We start from the raw sequence: 15,488 nt of genomic DNA on the forward strand, positions 1-15,488 counted from the left end.
AGAGCGGAGCATGGGAGGGCCCCGGCCAAACTGACCAGCCACTCAGCCTTCGCCTTCCTCCTCCTCCTCCTCCTCCTCCTCCGCAGCCCAGAGCTGACCATCTGCTCGCCCGCCCGTCCGCCCGCGCATCCTCCTCCTCCGCCGCCGCCTCGGCTCCCTCCGCTGCAGTCGCCAAGGTAAAGAAGGAGCTGCGAGCGAGCCAGCCCCTGGGAGAGTGCGCCGCGGAGAGGGACAAAAAGGGGCAGCCTTTCAATGGGCTCAGGAGTCCCTATGGATTTTCCAAGGGGCGAACGCCCCCGACTCGCGCCCCTCTCTCCTCTCCATCTGCCGGGGGGGGGGGCGTTGCGCTGACGCGCGTCTCTGTTCATTGCGGTTAAGAGGGAACCTACTTCGGAGTGATTGGGGGGCGGGCTTATTTAGGATCTGCTACGATGCTGTTCACACGGGTCTAGGGAGGAGGGGAAGTTAAGTGTGTCATTTGCTTGGAGAAAGTGGGGGACTCTTGTGCCAGTTGTGGGGGGGGAAAGGATGTTTGGAAGCATTTGCACAGTTGGCTTTTAGCATCTGCCTCTCTATAGTCCATTCCCCCCGCCCCCCTTCCCTTTTCTCTCAAGATATGCCAGCTAAGCAGGTCTTGTTTAGTTTGATTTCTCATCCACTCCGATGACATCCGTTTCTGTCTGTGCTTCTGTTTCTGGAGAGACAATGGGAGCTGTGTGCCTGAGAGGAGTGTATGCAAGAGGTTCTCTTTCTTCTTCTTCTTTTCCTCTGAGACACGAAAAGCAGGTTTCTCCAACCCTGATCTGTGGGGCTTCCTTGTAATCGGGAAGCAAAAGGAATTTTTGATGCCTGTGAGTAAAGTGGGGGCAGGGAGAGGCATTGCTGAATAAGGAGGAGCTTGAAAGTAGCTTTTTATTTTGTATTTCTTCCGCAAACCCTTTTTACTTTGCTCTTTCCAAAGGCATGGTAATCTCCAATCTGGTTGCTTTTTGAATTTCCAGGATCTATAAAAACAAGAGTGGCTCCAGGGAGCCTGTGGAAATGCTCTTCAGCCCAATGTGTTTGAGGCAGGATCTCCAGGAGGGGAATGGGCAGGCATAGTATTTCATCACTTACACCCATATAGAAAAAGCGAACACCCCCTTCCCTCTGGGTCAGAGGAAGGGGCAGGACGAGTGACACAGCTAGCAGGAAAAGAAGCCTCTGCATTAGAAACTCTCAAAGGGAACGGCTTAGGGAGCTGGGTATGTTTAGCCTGGAGAAAAGAAGGTTAAGGGGTGATATGATAGCCATGTTCAAATATATAAAAGGATGTCATATACAGGAGGGAGAAAGGTTGTTTTCTGCTGCTCCAGAGAAGCGGACACGGAGCAATGGATTCAAGCTACAAGAAAGAATATTCCACCTGAACATTAGGAAGATCTTCCTGACAGTAAGAGCTGTTCGGCAGTGGAATTTGCTACCAAGGAGAGTGGTGGAGTATCCTTCATTGGAGGTCTTTAAGCAGAGGCTTGACAGGCATATGTCAAGAATGCTTTGATGGCGTTTCCTGCTTGGCAGGGGGTTGGACTGGATGGCCCTTGTGGTCTCTTCCAACTCTATGATTCTATGATTCAAAGGGACTCACCTGGAGTGTCATAGGAGGGCTTGTCTTTGAAGGTGATGCATGGAGCAGAGGAGGGCAGAGTGGAAGGACGGGGTGGGGGGGTCAAATCCATGTGCACACACCACTTCACCTTACAGATCCATTTGGAAAGTAAATCCTAAACTAAACATAGGTGCAACTGTAAGATCATATGTCTGTAAGGTCCAACTAAAATGTCACATACTGTAACTGAAAAGCTTGTTCAAGAGGTTTTTAAAGTGTGGCTGTGACAACCAGCAGTATTGTATGCTCAGTGGGGAGCTGGGCTTGGACTCCCACCTCCTTATCAGTATTTGGAGTATGGCAAACTTGGCTTTGCCTCCATGGCATATGGGAAATGGCCCTTCGGTTGGAGAGCACAGGGAATAAATCCTCCTGAGAGAATTTAGACACCTCAAGATAAACAGCTTGGAAGCAGTCAAGAGTGGAAATGGGGAGGCTTTGCAAAGGTGTTGCTGTTTCCTAGAAGGGAACAGTTGGACTTGATCAAGGGCAACCAATGTGGTGCCATTCAGATGTTGCTGAACTATAACTCCCATCATCCCTGGTTGGGGCTGATGGGAATTGTAGCCCAACAAGCACTTTGGGTATCTCTGGACCAGTTTTCCATTTGCAGTACAGGTATGTACAATATCTGATGACATATATTTAATGTACTGCATATGGCTCAGGGTGGGTAGATGATCCAGACCTCAATGGAAGCATTCCTTGTATGGTGGACCAGTGAGATATATGCTACATTCATTTGCAGGTTGGTGCCTTTGTAGGTGACTGTTGGCTTTATTGTTCCCAGAAAGCAAGATACAAGGATATGGGCAGTATAAACAGAGTTCTGCTATAGTTATGGTAACTATTTGCTGGTGGGGACCACTGATCAGTTTTTTTTCATGTGGAGCTACTTCATAATAAGTTTTTTTGGGGGGAAATTAGTAGAAGGAGAGCATACAGACATGTCTACTACTACATAGAATTTTCCACACAACAAAGTGTTGTGTGTGAACTCAAAAGCTTGTATAGTGGTGGAGCTACAGTCAGCCAGCCTCTTGATGAATTTATCTGCATAATATATTCTTGTTATATTTCATCTTCTACATTTTTAAGGAATAGGCATAAAGGCCTTCACCCTAAAAATAAGGTGGGAAGTTATTTTTCAAAGGAAATTCATTACAGGTATAGCTAACACTTTTCAGCATAAAATAACTCTAGTGCCCAAAAGATTATACCATGGTGTATTAATCTTCAATGTGCTATAGGGCTCTTTGTTCTTGATTTACCGGAGAGTCATTAAGGGAAAGTTGGGTGAATGCAGAAGATAAAAGGGGAAATGCATAATAATTCAATGAAATTGTCTAATGAAGCATTTGGAATGTTCAATTGTGTTATTTTGCCATGCTTTTTGTCACATAGTGTACAGTACTAGCAGCCTCACTGGGCTGCTAATGCACATAAATTGACAATACACATTCTTGTGTTTGGAGGAACATTAGGTTTCCAGTGTTTCAATGTCAATTTTTTGTAGCTACCAGAAAAGTACTTTTTGTGCATCCCTAATTAGAGACATTATTAGTGGAGTTCCTGTTTAACATCAACTATGGTAGGATCCTGCAGCCTTCACAAAAGGGGACCTTTATCCACTCCAAAAGTAGTTGGAAGCGTCTGATCCCATTACAATATTAGCCCCTGTGTCTACTCAGAAGTAAGCCTCATTTATTTCAGTGAGATTCACAGCGGAAGTTTGTGTACTGTACATTGTATAAGAAGATTGCAGCCCTAGTTTCTCTTAAGAAAACAGCAAGTTACTGGATAAGTATTGCAAGTTCATGATCTGTTTGATTAAAGAGCAGCATACAAACTCCCATTGGGAAGAACTTCTGATCTTGAGCCAGAGTGGTCAAGGGCTTCAGAATGACCACTCTGGCTGTCCAGTGTAAATTCGGTACAGTAGAAAATATGCCATGCACATTTAAATCACACTTCCCAACTTGAGAAAGTTTCAGAGTTGGTCCAGGCCTTTCTGAAATCTCCTTTCTACAATAGGTATCGGTTTCATGTATATCATGTTACAAGTATGGGAACAACACATTGCTGGATGGGACTCTCAGATGCTAAAAATAGTCTAAATAGCAGTACCCAGTTTACAGCAGGATGGTGCAGTTGAGTTCATATTTTTTTAGTTTGCTGCGGAATTGAGTTGTTTGAAATGTATATCTGGGAATCATGAGCTCTGGGAGAGATTGTGTACAGGTTCTAATGTATTTGAAAAGTCTTAAGTAGATCATTGAGACTGCCTTTTAATATAGTTTCACTGGTAAAATATATTACTTACACTGGTTTGTTGTAGTTTTCCAGGCATGATTCAAAGTGTTGGTTATTGCATACTCGTAAAATGTTTATAATTAGGGGAGGTGTGCGCAAAGGAATGGCCTGTAGCTTGCAAGGGCCCTTAAATGGATGTGTGCGCATGGAATGCTTTGCAGAATCCCTATCAAGGTCATCCCCTGTCGATACTGGAGAGCACATTTTACCCTTATTGTTGTATTGTACCCAAGTACAGGACAGCAGCTAACTATCTCCCCAATTAATTAGTAGCATTTTGCTTATATGGGAGAAATGATGCCTCATTGGGGCAAGTGCATGTTAAATCTTCACAGAACTATCCAGGCTAATCCGCTCCCGATTATTTCTGCTATTCAGAATGAAGCTTGCCGCACCTTCACAGCTCCAGCCTGGATTTTGATGTAAAGTTGCCACTTCAAAGCATGGCTGTCTTTAGATTCCATTTGAATCATAGAATCATAGAGTTGGAAGAGACCACAAGGGCCATCCAGTCCAACCCCCTGCCAAGCAGGAAACACCATCAAAACATTCTTGACATATGCCTGTCAAGCCTCTGCTTAAAGACCTCCAAAGAAGGAGACTCCACCACACTCCTTGGTAGCAAATTCCACTGCCGAACAGCTCTTACTGTCAGGAAGTTCTTTCTAATGTATAGGTGGAATCTTCTTTCTTGTAGTTTGAATCCATTTGCCCATCAGCCAGTGGGAATAGCTGGCAGCTCTCCACAGCTGGACTCTTAACCCGACTGGCATACTCTGCCTGGGTTACCAGAGAGCATTGATTGCAACTAGGAAAGTGTCCCTCCTTGCTTGTTGGCAGGCATCCCTTTCATGGACTCCTCCCCCCCTTGCTTTACAGGCCTTCAGAAACAGCTTCTGTAGCCATGGCTACCTCTGCAAGCTCCCACTTGAGCAAAGCCATAAAGCAGATGTACATGAAGCTGCCTCAGGGTGACAAGGTGCAAGCCATGTACATCTGGATTGATGGGACTGGCGAGTTCCTGCGCTGTAAAACCCGGACCTTGGAGCAAGAACCCAAGAACGTTGAAGGTAAGCAGGCGGGTTGGTGTGTGCTACCTGTATCCTACCTGTGAAAAAGGACTGTGTTGTTGTTTATTGAATTTATATACCGCCCTATACCCAGAGGTCTCAGGGCAGTTCACATAGAAGATCAACATGAAAACCACAATATAATCTAAATAAAAACAACAATTTGCCCCCCCCCCGGGTCTAATTGTGATGCCAGCTTCTTGCTCTGGCTCCGCAATGCCACCCTGTTTCTGGGCAAGAGCTGCCAGGCTAGCTAGTGACTCTCTGGTGACGACTAGGCAGCTAGTTTTTAATGTTTGATGTTTCACCGTGTTTTTAATACTCTATTGGGAGCTGCCCAGAATGACTGGGGAAACCCAGCCAGATGGGCAGGGTACTATTTCTTTATTTCTTTATTTTCTGCATTGATGGACCTGGCTCTTTCCCTGAACTTAAACATTTTTCCATTGGGTAAAAGACTGAAAACCAGCAGGGTGGGGGTGGTTTTATGAGTTTATAGTGCGTTCCAGCTCCCCCACCCCAGCCAACAATGTCTACTACAGTTCTGTGCACACTTACCCGGGAGTAAGGCCCGTTGAACGCAATGGGACTTGCATTTGAGTAAACATGGGCACAATCACACTGCACACCAGGAAAATGTCAAAGGTGTCTATCTAGTGGGATAAATGGATTGTCTGCCAAAGTTCAGTTCCTTTTTGTGCCAGATGAACTGAACGTTGGTGGAGCAGTAAAGGTGGGGGAGAGGTTTGCCTACATTTCACAAAGAAGCCAAAGTCATATCTTTTTCAGTTCCCTCTAAAACAAGTAGAACCAAACTGACTTTTAGAAAATTGATGAACTTGAACTTCAGCCTAGGCCTTGATCAGAACCATTATCCAGTGATTCGCTATTTACTCAAAGCTTGAGTGGGTTGGTCACCAATGTGCAGTAATCCTACAGTATATTTCTGCTCAGAAGAACACACCACTGAAACTCATAGGATGTAATTCCCCGCAAACTTGCTGTAAAACCTTTGTGCTAAGCTTTCCCCCCAGACTCAAAACAGCTGAGCTGACTGTCCCCCTTCCGCCCCCAGGATAGGGAGCCTGTGACCCTCCTCCAGATGTTGTTGTATGGCAACGCCTACCATTCCTGACTGTGGACCGAGTTAGTTGGCACTGATGTGAATCTCCACAGCATCTGGAGGGGGCTCCCCATCCTCGGTGAGGTCTGCCCTCTTGCAGGATGTGCTGTGATTCTGAAATAAGTCCACGTGTTACACCTTCAGAGCACCCCACCCCAAAGGATCCTGGGAGTGGTAGTTTGTTTCGGTTGCTGGGAAATGTAACTCTGTAAACGACCATTCCAGCGGTTTTGGTTGGGGGCTTCCTGATAATGCCGCTTGTTTCTTCACTCAGTGCCTTGGTGTGCCAGTATTCATCCTTGATCTCGGGAAGGTGGCAGGAAGCAAGGTGGAGGGGGGGAGAGAGCCATAAAAATTTCCACTGTGCACAATGAGTTGGCCTTTTGTTTGCCCCTCAGAACAGAGTGGCCTCCCCAACACAATAAACAGCATTAGGATTTCTTCACATGTTGCCATGGAGCTGGTCAGAGATGGTTATGAAACCCGCAGAGCATGTATGGCCAATTAGAAGTATTTAGTCGAGTGCTTTGTTTTTATTCCGAGGAGCGAGCGGCTGGCACTGCTTGGTTTAAATCATTTCGCCACCTCCAGCATATGAAAGGGATCAAGCTGGCCAGCCGGCCGGATTAACCACTTTAATGCCAATTCAAATATGATTATACTGTTTGCTCATTCTCTCTCCCACCAACTCTGAGTAGTGCTAGTACCTGGGCCCGCTCTCACGCACACATCCTGCCCTGGAGTGAAAGCTTTGAAACGGAGCAAAACCAAATTCCTGGCATAAGGAATGCTGTGGGGTCAAGGTCTGGGAGCGTGTGGGGGAGCAGAGGAGCCTGGCAAGAGGCCACATCTGAAGCCCTGAATCATTTGCAAGCACAGCTGCCCAGTGTTTTGAGTCAAGTTTCTCTATAAACCTGAGAATGCGGGGCTTCCGCTTTTAATACAATGGGTTCTGGAGCATCCTAGCTCTGCGCTGAATGGCAGGTGGCTCTGCTTGGATTCTCTGATAATTGTTGTAACAAGCTGTTGGCATGAAACGGTAGCATAGGAGCATTGTTACAGACACATGGGCTACCCATCAGTGGCAAGGTATGGCATGGGGGACTTCTAGTTTCTCTGTTTTGTTGGGGTGGGGGTGGTTCAAACTGCCGCCACCTTGGCCTGTAACAGATTTTCAGTATTTCCCCTGTTAGGTGGGAAAACAACTTAAACTGTTTCCTGCATTGATGCAGAAAATCCCCTCATGTGCCCCGGTTTTGTAGACATTGCAGGCTTCTGTTTAAAACAAACAAAAATTCCTTCTTAAACAGCTGCTCCAGAACATGATAAATCCCAAATGCGCGTTTATTCTGGATGCAACTTTCCTGTTCCTCACAAGCAGCCCTCATTTCAGCTAAAGCGGCAGCAGCATGGCCAGCTAGCATAGATTCTTTTTCTGGAAAGTAGCTGGAGTTTGCCGCTAAGGCTGCCTATGCTTCTGCTTCCAGATCTGCCAGAGTGGAATTTTGACGGCTCTAGTACCTACCAGTCTGAGGGCTCCAACAGCGACATGTACCTGGTGCCGTCTGCCATGTTCCGGGACCCTTTCCGCAAAGACCCCAACAAGCTGGTGCTCTGTGAGGTCCTGAAGTACAACCGCAAGCCGGCAGGTATGTCCAGCTCTGCTTCTTTTCCCTTCTGCTCTGCTCTTGATAGGCCTGGGGAAAGAAAGAGCGCAGAAAAGGTCGCTCCTGTGAGAAATGAGGAACGAGTCATAGTAACACTTAGGAAGTTCAGGCCCCGTCAACCTGAGAATGGGAGCTAGGAGATTTGGTGCTTGTTCTTTTATTAAAGGACAAAGCAAATTCACGGAGGTTGGTATCTGGTGTCGACAGCTGCTAGCTATGATGAATAAGGAAAACCTCTGTGCCGAGAGGGACAGGATACCTGGAACATAGGAACTTTCTTCCCATGAGACATTAAGCAGCACTTTCAGGTTGTGGCAAAAGATTTACCGTACAGATTAAGGATAAGCAATTTGCTTGTTTTCAATAAGATTTTTATTATGATTTTCCCATAATACCATAAGATACCTGAGATATAAAATGAGAAAAGGAAGCAAAAGAGAAAGGGAAAATAGAGAGATAGAAGAGAGAAAGAAAGCAGAAACAGAGAAACATTAGCAAAAATTACAAAAGAGGGACTTCTGATTTTCCATCTGCCAGTCACGTACTAGAAGAAAATAGAATTATTTAAAACAATCAGTCAATGCAAGCAACTATCTACTCTGCTTTCCAATAAACAATGTTTCCTCCAAGTTACAAGTGCCCCGTAGTCATTCATTTCCTTTTCTCATGGAAAGTCCAAAATAAGCAATTTGGTTGTGGTGTGTGAGTGTCCCCCTCTTCTCGAAGCAAGCATTTTGATCCTCTTTTATTTTCATGCTTTTCTGTGTATAAAAGTACATGCCCTGTCAGAGGAGAACTTGATCTGAGTTGATTGCAAATGTTTTATGTTGTAAGCTGCCCAGAGTGGCTGGGGCAACTTCTTCTTCCTTCTTCTTCTTCTTCTTCTTCTTCTTCTTCTTCTTCTTCTTCTTCTTCTTCTTCTTCTTCTTCTTCTTCTTCTTCTTCTTATAACCAAAGGTCTGTCTAGTCACCAAGCTGGTGTCCTCCAGATGAGGATTTGGACTAAAGATGGTGCTGGAGTCCAAAACATCACCCAGAGGGCACAAAGTTGGGGAAGGCTGATCTAGACCAACCTTCTGTGTCCAGTAACCTCAGCCATTTTCCTCTGGAAGCTCACAACGCTGGCGTAATGTTGGCAGAATAGCCAGTAAACATCAGATGCCACTTTCGATCCACAAGACATTCATTCTTTGAGCTGCGTCAGCTGATCTCTTGGACGCATGCATAGCTCCCCCCATGCATGCTTCTTCCTTGCAACATATTGAACACAGTCTGTCTTCTCTTTTAACCACTGCCTCGCCTTCCTGCAGAATTCATTTGCAACTTGGAGCCATGACACTGTAGTCACCATGGTGATAACACCGTTGCCAAGGTGACATTTCAAGCACTCTGTTAAACATAACTGTTTGGGTTTGATGCCAGTGTTCAAGATAGTTTAGCTGTAAAGTTTAGATCTCAGTTAGCTAGAAGCTTTTGGAATGGAACTGGGCAATCTGTCTCCCGGCTTCCATTCTTGATATGGGAAATGGGCCAAGTGATCCACCTTACAGGATGACTTAGTGCTCTAATTGGAAAGAACCACAAGACGCTCTGGCCTTTACTGATTGATTGATTGATTGATTGATTGATTTGCTGATGTCGTAATCAATCAACGCAACACTTTCTACAGTTCTGAATGGTGTTATTATGTGGCTGATCTATGCTGCCCTGGTGTCTTATGATATGGTGAGGGATGCGGGTGGCGCTGTGGTCTAACCCACTGAGCCTCTTGGGCTTGCCAATCGGTAGGTCAGCGGTTCAAACCCCCATGACAGGATGAGCTCCCATTGCTCTGTCCAACCTAGCAGCTCAAAAGCATGCCAGTGCAAGTAGAGAAATAGGTACCACTGTGGCGGGAAGGTAAACGGCATTTCTGTGTGCTCTGGTTTCCATCATGGTGTCCCATTGCACCAGAAGCGGTTTAGTCCTGCTGGCCACATGACCCAGAAAATTATCTGTGGACAAACGCCAGATTCCTCTGCCTGAAAGCGAGATGAGCGCCGCAATCCCATAGTCGCCTTTGACTGGACTTAACTGCCCTGGAGTCCTTTACCTACCTTTTACCTATGATATGGCGGTCTATATTCTTAAACTCTTTTGTAAAGAGTCTTAATTAACCCTCACCCGCTAGCATTTCCCCCATGCAGCGGAGAGGCATGAGAAAACTACAGGCAGAGCTTGAGGTATGGTACAAGTAATACTGATTTGCCTTACACACATTTTTCTCCCAGAAACAAATTTAAGGTCTACCTGTAAAAGGATTATGGACATGGTGTCTAACCAGAACCCCTGGTTTGGGATGGAGCAAGAATATACCCTTCTGGGAACAGATGGACATCCCTTTGGCTGGCCTTCCAATGGCTTTCCTGGACCACAAGGTAAAGATGCTACAAAGGAAGACCACGGACGGTCTTGAGTTCCTAAGAGCAGCCTGCCGCAGCTTAGCAATAGAACTTGTGCTTTGTCTGCAGAAATGATGGGGGTTTTAAGTGGCAGCTGGTGCTGAGCTGGGTGGAACATTGGCCTATCTTGGCAGAAGGATATTCCCTATCCATGATGCAAAATGGAACTTGAATGGGCCCTTGCAAAGTGTGGATGATAAAATTGTGAGGCCTTTGTTCATGTGCTAATGGTGGGACTTTGAAGTTGCTCCACGTTGCACTTCCTTCCTAGTGACACATCACCTCTAGGCTGAGAGTGCAGTGCAGAATTACAGTGGTACCTTGGTTTACGAACTTAATCCGTTCCAGAAGTCTGTTCTTAAACCAAAGCATGCTTTCCCATAGCAGCGGGGGACTCAATTTACACTCAATGGGAAACGGAACATGTTCTGCTCCCAAGGCAAAGTTCACAAACCAAAACACCTACTTCCGGGTTTGCAGCGTTCTTACTCCAAATTGTTCATAAACTAAGCTGCTCTTAAACCAAGGCACCACTGTATTAATTCCATGGTTTATGTGCCACCTTTCAAGGCAAGGTCATCAGTTTGCATAAAATAGTAATTGCACAGTTTGCCTTACTGCATGGCTGGATGTGAGATAGTGGTAGAGACACAACTCTTAAGGTTGCATCCACCACATCCCTCCAGGTAATATGCAAATAAGAGTCTGAGGCTACATTTGATGTAGGATTCAAAGATGGGATTTACAAACACTTGCAAAAGAATAAACAGTGACTGGCTTTGGCTCCACCAAATATATTAGCCGGATGAATGCCTGCCATGATTCCTGGTAATGTATATTCATGTATTGAACATAGTGGTAAGAGATGCTGACTCACGCATGGACCCCTCGTTCTTCTTGCATTCTGCAGGGCCATACTACTGTGGTGTTGGAGCAGACAAAGCTTATGGCCGAGACATTGTGGAAGCCCATTACCGAGCCTGCCTATATGCTGGTGTGAATATTGGAGGCACAAATGCAGAAGTGATGCCAGCACAGGTAGATATTGGAGCTGAAATCCCGAAGCAAATGTTGGTCTCTCTGCATTGGAGTTATTTGCAGGCGTAGTAGTGTTACAAGGTGAAGGCTGTGAACAGCATCTTGCAGACCAGTTTCCGCCTCCCTTTCTCTGTGCTAATCTTGATTTGAAACCGTCTTCTCTCCTCTGTAGTGGGAGTTCCAGGTGGGTCCTTGCGAAGCAATTGATATGGGAGACCACCTCTGGATTGCTCGATTCATCCTTCATAGAATATGTGAAGACTTTGGAGTCATTGTGTCTTTTGACCCCAAGCCCATCTCTGGGAACTGGAATGGAGCTGGGTGCCACACCAACTTCAGCACGAAGCTCATGCGAGAGGAGGGAGGCCTCAAGTAAGTGTGTCTTTTTCTTAGGAGAGGATTAGAAAGGGAGATCTTGTTACCTTCAGGCCATACACCTTAAGCAACATAGTGCTGCCACTTGTTCCAAAAAAAGCCTTCCAAATTCTGCAGGAATTTAAAATACCCCAGCATGCAGATATCACGACAATATACAAAACAGAAAGGAGATTGGTACATTTTAATGTGCCTGTATTTTTCCTCTTCTGGTACAGAGCGTGACCAGGCAGTAGAGGGAAGTGCATCGTTTTGCAATAGCCTCCTGCTTTGATATTATTGGCTTTCTTGAGCTGCCATTGTTGAGAAATATCCTTGTCGTTCGGAGGCTCAAAAAAAAATCTGCTATTAAAGAATTGACTGGTTTCTGAGCACGTGTCAAGAATGGGGCTGTGTGCATGTGGCAGTTCTATGGGCACACCACCCAGTTTCCCTTTTAAATGCTCACGTGCTATTTATTTTAATGATTTTTTAGAATAGGTGGACTTCAGCCACCAAATACTAGATTTGCTTTCTGTGCTTCTAAGGAATTGCAACACACAAACACCCCGCCCCCTTACATAACTCCAATAATAGTGACCTGTGGCCTTGACCGAGGGTTAACTCTCCCGATGACGTGCTAACGCTGTACTACAAGTAAAGAGATTTAGAGGCCCCTCTGGCGATCTCAGCATCCTGCCTCTCCTCCTTTCTACAGGCACATTGAAGAAGCCATTGAGAAGCTGGGCAAGCGTCACCAGTACCACATCCGTGCCTATGACCCCAAAGGGGGGCTGGATAACGCCAGGCGCCTGACCGGCTTCCACGAGACATCCAACATCAACGAGTTCTCTGCTGGAGTAGCCAACCGTGGGGCCAGTATCCGCATCCCGAGGAAAGTGGGCCAAGATAAGATGGGCTATTTTGAAGACCGCCGACCCTCCGCCAACTGCGACCCATACGCTGTGACCGAAGCTCTCGTCCGCACTTGTCTCCTTGGCGAAACTGGGGATGAGCCCTTTGAGTACAAGAACTAAGTGAACTCTGTCCCACACAGAAGCCCACCCATTCCCTTCCCCCTTCTGCATTTTCTAGATGTTAATTCTGAGGGCATGAGATAATACCATGTCTGTGTGCCCCCCCCCCACTTCTCTCCCCAAAATTTACCCTCTTGTTTCTTCTGGGTGGAAGAGGGAAGTCTTAGTCTCTTTCAGTGTTTATTCTGTCGTTTGAGAGGCAAGGAAAAGGAAGAGTAGGCATTAGAGGAAACAGTCCCCAGTTAACCACTATTTTTGTCTAATCCATCTGTATGTCTTGACAGGATTTCGGGCACTTCCAGGGACAGGCAGCACAGTGGGGGGGGATGCTTAAGAAAAATATTTGTGAGGCCCATTTGTTGTGCTTCTTGCCCAAACGTGCCCTTTGTGAGCCCTGCTGAAAGGAACAGGAGATGGGCAGAGGGAGGGAAGCCCTTGGCACATCATTTGTTCACTTCAGTGGTGCTTGAAAATTGAGGCGTTCAGCAGCCCACCACGGAAAATAGGAAGGTGGCTTAACCCATACCTAGCCTGGGTCCACCCCCAAGCGCTCTCATGGGCAGAAGGGTGTTTTAATAGCCTGTTATTATGAGATAGAGGGGCATTATGGCATGCCAACCGTGGGGCAGTGTTGGGCATTCTTGCAGCCTGTGGTTAGATGTTGTTATCCCCGCAAGACCAAGTCTTATTCAAAAGCTGTTGCAACATGTTTGATCTGTTTTGGAAGCTGTCTTGACTTTTCTGTTTCTAACACAGAGTGAAGTAGTATTTTTATATTTTAATGCCCGAAAAGGAAAAAAAAGTTTGTGTTTCTTTTCTTTCGAAAAAGGTCCACTCAATCAGCCATTTGCAAAATGGCTGAGTTTGCTGCAGGTGTCTGTTGGTTAAGACTCGCGTACAGGATCGAGGAAGGGGGTAAGGAGAAAAGATGGGGAGGGGAGAGAGAGAGAAAAATTAAAAAAGAGCTGCATGTTTTCACCTTCAAGAGCAGCTTTGATGGCTTGTTATAAGCAAGGGGTATCCGTTTACAAGTTTATAAGTGAAAAATAGGTATTAATTTTTTAATTTAAACTGGAGCCACCGGGGTTTGTCTCAGCAAAGCCGCGTGCAGCTAGTTGTGGCAACAAGATACAACCGTGCTTCAGATAAAAGGAGTTGGCTGGTCAACTTGAACCATGTTATTTGACAAGTATTTGGCAGGGGTGGGGGTGGGGGTGCGGGAGCAGGGTCAAGGAGTGTGTTAAAACCTCCAGTATGATTTCCATGTTAGCTTAAAGTGTGGCTTTTGACGACTGCACCGATGAAGAGCAACAGGTGGGAAGCGAGGTTTTTAGAGATTTTTAAATAACACGTTTTTAGGGGTTTCTAAAGTTGTACAGTTTTGCAAAGGCCACTGCTGCTCCTGTTAGGTACATCCAGAAATGCTTCTGCCAGGAGTCCACTAATAAAACAATAGTTGCGCTCAGAGGTAATAATGCTAGTGGGTTCAAACGTTCCGGGATTTTGTACTTTGGTATCTTGCATGATGCCAATCATCTTCCGCTGCATTTGGACTTGAAAATAGGGTGGGGTTTTTTGTAATAAAAATTTAAAAATCAAACCCGTTTGCAATTTATTGCTTCCCGCTTTTCCGTGTCTGCCTGTGGCTTAATTTATACTGGGGGTGGGAAACTTCTGCTCCCAGGGGCATGTCTAGCTGCTGCCCCTCCGCACAGCTACCGGTGGTGAACTGTTGTGACTAATAGATTCCTAGAGGATTTGCCCATCTATCTGATCCTATTTGCAAAGTTCCATGAAGCCAGCAGACACCTTCTGTACATCTTACAGCAGGTTAAAGAATTACGGATTGCATGGCTAAATGTTTCCTTTTCTGTCCTGAACCAGCTTCATTGGGTGATGCTGCATTCTAGCCCAAAGAGAGCGAGAAGAGACTTGCTCTGATAGCATGCCTGATTGTATAAGCATGTCTCCCTTCAATTTCCACACTTTCCCTTTCTGAGGTTTATCAAAAAAGCTGCTGAGTAGCCAAGAGTTGCAGCTTCATTTTTGTGGCAAGCAGCCATACAAATAGTAAGCCATGACTCCACCCATTCGAGAGAATTCCCATTTATACTCCACGGAACTCCCTGGGAACTCATAGGAATGTGTTCTCAGTCTTAAAACTAAAGTTCTGGAGTGAAGGTGGTGAACTGTCACTTCTACACAAACCTCAAGCTTCTTTCTATACAGTCGTACCTTGGATCCTGAACGCCTTGGTACTTGGACGTTTTGGCTCCCAAACGCCGTAAACCCGGAACTGAGTGTTCCAGTTTGTGAATGTTCTTTGGAACCTGAACGTCTGATTCTTTGGCTTCCAATTGGCTGCAGATCAGAAGCCATGCTTTGGTTTCCAAGGTATTGCTGTTTTGGCTGCCTAAATTGAACACCGCACAAGATCACCCAGTCAGTTCTGTTAATGTGCCAAATGTCAGAGCTGAACCTCAATCTGTTTTCTGTGGGACAATCAGCATCATATAACCAACCAGCTTAACTAATTAGTGCATGAAGGGGTTAAGACAGGCATCCCCAAACTGCGGCCCTCCAGATGTTTTGGCCTACAACTCCCATGATCCCTAGCTAACAGGACCAGTGGTCGGGGAAGATGGGAATTGTAGTCCAAAACATCTGGAGGGCCGAAGTTTGGGGATGCCTGGGTTAAGAGTAAGCTGTCCTTCCAACCCTAGCTGAGTCACTCCCTCTCACCTTGGGAGGAAGGGTTATTGAGCATTTGTTCTCTTCAGTCCACCATGTGAACCCT

The 15,488-nt window shown here is 45.9% G+C and overlaps 1 protein-coding gene across 4 annotated transcripts; it reads left to right on the forward strand.

Moving 5' to 3' along the window:
- On the forward strand, positions 1-14,291 carry GLUL (glutamate-ammonia ligase). 4 transcript variants are annotated; one of them, XM_088673618.1, is made up of 7 exons: positions 1-851; positions 4,841-5,031; positions 7,642-7,803; positions 10,092-10,238; positions 11,173-11,300; positions 11,473-11,672; positions 12,373-14,291. In XM_088673618.1, exons 2-7 carry the CDS (start codon positions 4,866-4,868, stop codon positions 12,689-12,691), a joined length of 1,122 nt encoding a protein of 373 aa, XP_088529744.1. In that variant the 5' UTR covers positions 1-851; positions 4,841-4,865; the 3' UTR covers positions 12,692-14,291. The 4 variants fall into 4 exon arrangements, with proteins under 4 accessions (XP_088529744.1, XP_034977838.1, XP_088529746.1 ...); XM_035121947.3 differs by having other exon boundaries at positions 1-176; XM_088673620.1 differs by having other exon boundaries at positions 402-742.
- The last annotated feature ends 1,197 nt before the right edge of the window (positions 14,292-15,488 follow it).

The sequence above is a fragment of the Zootoca vivipara genome, chromosome 7 (assembly GCF_965207765.1).
Source record: "Zootoca vivipara chromosome 7, rZooViv2.hap1.1, whole genome shotgun sequence".
NCBI classification, from domain to species: domain Eukaryota; kingdom Metazoa; phylum Chordata; class Lepidosauria; order Squamata; family Lacertidae; genus Zootoca; species Zootoca vivipara.